The following is a 7,437-nucleotide window of genomic DNA, read 5'->3' on the forward strand; positions in this document are numbered from 1 at the left end:
AAGACTTATACACAACAATTACCTGTGTTTAGACTTGATTGGCATTAAACCTTGACGAATTCACTTACACAAGTCGATTATGACATTTGAACTTTATATTTATATATATATATATATATACTGATCAAACAATAATAAGTATTCGTGCAAAAGTTTATTTGGATCCACTTACACATTTAAAGTTATTGACTTAAAACTACAGAAAAATATGATCATTTTGCTAAATAAATCATTACAAACCAATTATTTGTTGTTTTGTTTTATTTTGCAGTTGTCTTTATGGACTAATATCATCAAAATTTTTGTTGGCAATATTTTAGCTTATTTTAGCTGATTGTTTAATTGATACTTTTAGCTGATATTATATAGCCAAAAATCTTTAACCGTTTCTTCAGAAAAAATGACATATACCTACTGTAAAATAAGATAATTTTGCTCAAATTTAAAAAAAATGGCCACACAGCATACATGTCTAAAACTGGGAAATAAGACGTCTCCTAATTTTAACATGCATACTGTCACAGAGTATTATCAATAATTATTTGGGCCAACGTTGCCCCGATTTTGGGTCAAAGTTGTCCCATTTTACAATAATATTTTTACAGAACGTTGGAATCTATGCGACAGTATGTCAAATGCGGTGCATAATACGTTTAATAGTTAAGTCAATTCATCAGTGATTCCCCGGGCATTTCCGCCGGTAATACGAACGTCAGCATCAGCAGCGAAGCCACACGTGATACACGATTACACGAACTACTGCCATCCCCGTGTAATTATCCTGAGCGTTGTACGCGGTTACTCGAATCCTGCAACTGTACTCAGTATTTGGACTGGAGACTGAGTTCCACCGGTAGAAAACAACCAGATAAAGCAATTGAGACCCTATTACCGGTAATAATCTTTTTGCTCCGAATAACAGTTATGTACGTCTCGTATGCGAGGAAAATGGAAAATTGCAGAAAACAAGACTTTCTGCTAACGTAAGAGATTGGAAGAAAAGACAAAAATAAGAATGTTCACAAGTGACGACTGGAAACTCTATTAGAATCTCTCAGCTTATCTAAAATAATGGAATAGTACATGTTCAAATTTTTAATGCCTTTCTTCTCTTTTTTTTTTAAATATGCCTTAAGCGCACATAAATTAATATCATTAATTTCAATTTTTAATCCATTTTGTTCCAATTACAACCTCCACATTATAAATGGACATTCCCTTTGGGAGAATTTCGCGGGCGTTCTCGTTACTACAATATTACGTCAAAGATTAAGCGATTCTAGTGAATTAAATTTCGAGACCGCGGATAGATAAAACCTCATATTCCACTTAATTGCAAATTAAATTCATTTTGACAGAATTTTAATGCAATTCGACATTAATAATAGAATCTAAAAATTTTAATTCGAGTAAATTTCGCTTAAAAGTGCTCAATATAAGCGTATATCTAATAATTGAAGTACCTATTTAAGAACATTCGTATCTAAATTTGAAAAGTGAGCCCTCGATTTGAAACTGCCATGCATAGATTTCAATGCAAATTTCAACAAAACCAGTACTTTGTAAAGCCACGAAACCATATGAAAATTGGCCATATTCTCACATGCTCGCATAATAATCAACCGCGGGCTGCTAAGGAGACTTTGCAACTTGCTGTACTGCAATGTGCGCGTACAACTAACGCACAAATCGTATACACGCCCTGCAGTTGACGTCGTGCAGCATTTTACATTTAGCACACCGCGCAATTGTGTTCACCAACTGCGATTCGCTCCAATTACAGACGGTATCGTTATGCAGCTGTAGATTCATAGATTAGGAATACAATCTCGGCAAAGCGGAAACCGACTATATAAAACCAAACGGTCAAGAAACACGTAAAAGACTTTGGCGGTGCAGTCAACGGAAGAAAAAACATATTATATATAATGAAGATTTACGAGTTGCAGTTAACGTAGAATAGCTGGATTATTCGCGATAAATGCGAGACGCTTTAATTTAATAAGAAGGTAGTGCTATATTAATGTTTATATTCTTATTTCGGGTAGACGTCCATTAACGTACAATTGTCATTTTAATACAAGGTACCTCGAAATCACTGACTACTTTTTCAATGAAAATATCATTGGCTGATAAAAAAAATTACTGTTTTTTATAACCAAACATTTATATTGTAAATTTATTTAAAATATAAATTAAAAGCAAAAAAGATAACTAAACTTATTTTTTACTAATTAAAAGTTTAAAGTTCAATATATATAACGTTAAAATTTGAAAATCAAAAATACACAAATCACTTCAAATATAAAAATTTCTAATATGAATTCAATGTGCGGTATTGCACGATTGTTTTAGAAAAACTAATCGATATTTACAGAATTTGTATATTAATAGATACTTAAAATATCTACAATGCAAATACAAACGTAATTCGCTTCTTGATATCTTGGGAATGCAACACATTTATGCGTCGTTTTAATAAAGAGCCCTCTTGTATGTGTCACTCGTAATAAAAAGTAACCAAATTAGCTCACTCCGTGACACATGTGCGTACACATTATGCTCTGTATGAAAGATAAAGAGTTGTCTGAATATATATCATTTAAAATTCTGCGTTATTTCAAATTATTATAATATATTTTATTTAATGATAAATTAACGCAGCACACTTGGTACAGTGAGAGAAGTTTCTGTTTTGGCGCGAAAAATATAGCGATAATTATGATAATTCAAAGACAAATATTACTATTATTATACAGAAATGTTATTATACTTTTCATTAAAATGTCTGTTTTATTTAATGACGAAGACAAATTATTCACATAAAATTCGACTATAAATTTTTTTTTAAATATAAATATAATTTGATACTTCCAACTTTTATAAAAAAAATATCATATCCCGAGTTCTGTAACTTTATAGCAGAATATAATATATTGCATATAAAAAATAGAACCGTATAATATCTAATTGTACATCATATTTAAATGCAAATATTTTGTAATTTTAAATTATAATGTATTTTTAAAGTTCGTTATTATAAATATTAATCGCGAAATCTTTATATGTATATTTGATATAAAAAGCTTTTGCCTTAATTTAAGTCAATAAAAAAAGCTATTCTTTTATTTGTTTTTAGAGAATCTTCATCCTCACAATTAGATCCTTAGAGAACAATCAATTTCTAATATTTACAATATATATGTCACTTATAACTGTACAGTATGAAATCACATACCTACTGTTTTTTTCGAGATTAACTATTGCGTGGTAAACGTTTGCCATAGCACTCAGTTTAAGTGGAAATGTTTGCTTTTATTCACTGCGGCTTTGAATGGGGAAATAGAAGCCCACACACAATGCACTCTGTTCAGACAATGTATTGTTCGTATGGCATTAGTGTGACGTTAGTCTAAATCGTTCATTATCGATTTCAATAAACGCTTCTGCAATAAACTGGTTCTAATCTCATGTGTCGTTAACTAAAATAGGACTACGACTGCCATAGTCACTATACCTGCCACTGTTGCTAAATAAATAAACAACTCGATAGACATTCAACTGAATCTGTATACAAGAGAGACGTAGTCCGAAAATTTCTGCAGAGAGAGAGAGAAAGACAGGGAAATACTGATGTTTGTAATATATAATAAAATAATATATAATTGTAAAATATAATTTTTAATATATATATTATAATGATAATATATATAATATTATAATGGCACCTAGTGATTTTTATTGTATGAAACATAATAATATGTTTTTAAAATCTCTGAGGCTAATAACAAATATGTCTTATTTTATATAAAAAGTTAGATAATTAAATACAAAAAACCCAATTTTACTTATTTATAAATTAAGAATTATTTCAACATTGAAAAGAAATAAATCCTTTCAATTTGATCTATTTAGCATAAGCTATAAAATTTATTATACATTTATTATATATTAAAATTAATAACCAATATTTTGATTAAGTTTATCCAATAAATATCGATTGAAAAAAACATTAATTAGAATTCCAATGACTGTCCTAAAACTAATATTATATTAAAGTTTTTCGCTTAATATTTTATAAATAAGTTTTCGATTTATCGATATATTTTGGCATACCTATATTAAATTGCAAATCGGGTTGTTTGGGTATTATCGTCCAACTTATTAAGTATCCCCTATACGTGAAAACTTTTGGCTCTATTAAGAACTCCAGACTCCCCGAAGAAAACTGTTATTAGATATCAAACTTGTACACGTTGCACAAAAGCTGCTGAATTTAAGAATATTTAAAAGTCTAAAGATCTTCCTGTATAAAGATTTGCCACGTACATATATGGAATAAACGGCCAAAAAATTGTTAACGTTTTACTATTAGTAAACTGTATTCATATTTCACTTTATGCCCGCAAACAATTTTGTCTAAACAAACAAGCAAACTATCCGCTTAATTTTAATTTGGCAAACTTTTTCCATTTCGCATAACAATTTCTATATAGTTTGTCAAATAAAAATCATATTAGCTTGTTAAAAATATATCCGCATTGTGAAATAGATATTGAATTACTCATTGAACTTTTGCGTACCGCCGATATTTTATAAACAAAATAATCAATCCAACGGAGAAAGGTAAACTATTGGGTTAAAGTTCGGTAAATAACAGTGTATTAAGTAATAAATTGTACTAGTTTAAATGTATTAAACGGTAACGGTGATGTAAGGTTGATCAAGTTGCAAACGCGTATTATGTAGTACAGAAGGCATAAATTATAAGCTAAACTAAACTAGATCGTCTGAATACGGCCTAGGATATGGGGATGACGAAGTGACGTTCATTAAACTTGCAGTTAGAATAATTAATTGACATAGAGTTTCGCATACCCAGTGAGACGTTATCACTGCAAGCGAGTAAAACGACGTTTAATTATTGAAAATTACGAATATTCTTACAGGTTACTTTTCAAAATTATATATCATTATCCATCGATTTATATATCAACATTTTATTCATATATAAATCTAAATATCTTGAATCGTTATATTTTAACTTCAATTAACGCGTTAAATTATTACGCGTTAGCATGACAGCTTTTGTGAAGGCAAAAGCTATTCACCTTGCAAAGCAAATAAATCTTGTTTCATTATGTTCTTATTAATTATGTATTTATAACCAATTATTATATCGTTATTCAAAATAATTAATGAAAATTGAAATATGCATATATTTAAAGCACTTTATTTTAATTAATCATATCAGCGAGTATATTTATTACTATTCTATTAACATTAACATTAATATTTCCGAATAAAATAAATAAGAATTAATTTGTGTATATAATTTGTTATAAATAACTATTTCTTTTCTAATTATACAGTAATTTGAAAAGTTAATTATTATATATTAATGCAAATAGATGACATATTATGCTCATTATCAAAGAAGGATATTCTAAAACAACTCCAATTACAATAGTGATGTTATTTTGATCAATTATGCCATTTACACTATTTCGATACGTATTGATATCAAAATGTATCTATCATATGATGTTTTTGATTATGCAAGCTTCATTAAATTTATTACAATTATAACAATTCGATATAATATGATCTATGTTATCTTTTCTACTGTAGCTACATATAATCTTTAGAGAGTAATATAATACTATATTGGTCTAACAATAACAGTAACAATATTTGATCAATATTGGATACTTTGACGCGTACTGTGTAGTTAATATACATATATAGTGTAATATTACTGTGAACGTAATGTTTTATTGAATAGTAATTTTAACGTGTATTTATATTCATATCATATAAAAATAATTATGATCTCTAATCTTTATCTTATTCTATTCAATGCTTCGAGATTAAAAATATCTAGATCGAATTTCAGAATAACAAAGCTCACGAAATACGATATTTGTGACAGTTTAGCTATCCTCTGCTTCCTGCAAACTGAGTCGTTATGGAGGCGGTATACCGCGGCGGAAGAAAAATTCTGCTCTGGCGAGCATACCGAAAGCCATCTCAATCGGAAATGTAAGGATAACGAATCGACGATACAATACGCGAGTCCATTGTGTCTGCCAAGAATCGCGAAGCTATATGCACCTGCAAACTGTGAAAAGCCGTTTTCTGACCATAAGATACCTTCCACTGGCAAAATTGTTTTTCTGATCGATATTCAATACAAAGCTACTATTCCTTTAGAATAATAATAATGAAATTTGGGAAGTGTGACACATCCTGAATGGATACAATTTACATTCAAAGATTTACTTAAAATCCTATTCTGATTCGAAAATCTCTCTACGACCGTGTACGACCATTTTATCTAGAAGAAATACGTACTTTGATTTAAAAATAATATTTATTTTGTAATATTTTTATACTTTAACGAAAGCAAAATAAAAATTTAATTAATGTTTTTAAAGATACATAGATTATCATTAAATTATGCAAAATATTTTATTATTTAAAAAATGTATCGAAAAATTAAAACAAAAATGCAAGAGATACGAAACATAAATCTAATAAAAACTTATGAAAACATTATAAATCACATAACAATTATCTTTATATCTTATAAAAGTATTCGTATAATTACTAAATTACGTTTTCCCAAAATAATAAACGAACGAAAAGCAATTTATGCTTTCTGTAGAAAGAAAATAATTACTTACGTAATCACTTTCATTTCTCTCCTTTCTATAAGTTCACTCCTTTCATCTAGATAGAACACAGAAGTGTAATACTATCATAAAGACGTCATTATGAACTTATTTGTTACCTATAAGTTTACTTACAAGTGACAAATCAAATTATAATGATATCATTTTAACTCCCTCAAAAATAAGCTGACGTTATTTGACGTTATTTTGACGATGTTAAATGACGTTTGATACCAAAATGACGACAAATGACGATAAATATCAGTTGTTGTTTGCTGCATTTTTATTTTATCCGGATACGTGCATTAAGTGCGTGCTTTTAATATTTTCATGATGTTACCACCGCAATTACGAAATAGGTTTTACGAACTAAATATACGGAGTATATTCAGTAATTATTACCTCGTTTGCCGGCCCGCACGGTTGCACACATCGCCAGTAACACGACGGTGAGGGCGACGTTGATATGCAGTGGATAGCGCCGCATCTCCGAAACGAGAAGGGGCCAATCGCTACGTGTTATCCGTACGCTTCTTCCTCATACCCCTGTTCACAGTTCCTTCGCTAGGCGAACCGAGATTCACCGTGAAAATTACCGACTCGAGCAACGGTGCACTCACAAAATCAGAGTACCCTTATCTCACTGTATTACCCTCTTCGAGTTGCGTTCAAAATTTCACCATCGCGTATTCGCCTTTATTTTCATCCGGTCACTCTCGTGTTACTTCACGGAACTCGCCACATCCATCGTCTTCGTTTCACC

General features: G+C 29.9%; 1 protein-coding gene across 1 annotated transcript in view; it reads right to left on the bottom strand.

The window, feature by feature from the left end:
• LOC108766385 (membrane-bound alkaline phosphatase-like) overlaps positions 1-7,162 on the bottom strand; it is a 98,517-nt gene extending 91,355 nt beyond the window's left edge. The window contains exon 1 of the mRNA XM_018515647.1: positions 7,077-7,162. Within this exon, the coding sequence (XP_018371149.1) occupies positions 7,077-7,161 (85 nt within the window). The 5' untranslated portion in view covers position 7,162. The remainder of the gene's footprint in view (positions 1-7,076) is intronic.
• Positions 7,163-7,437: the final 275 nt, after the last annotated feature.

The sequence above is a fragment of the Trachymyrmex cornetzi genome, unplaced genomic scaffold (genome assembly GCF_001594075.2).
Source record: "Trachymyrmex cornetzi isolate Tcor2-1 unplaced genomic scaffold, Tcor1.1 scaffold58, whole genome shotgun sequence".
NCBI classification, from domain to species: Eukaryota; Metazoa; Arthropoda; class Insecta; order Hymenoptera; family Formicidae; genus Trachymyrmex; species Trachymyrmex cornetzi.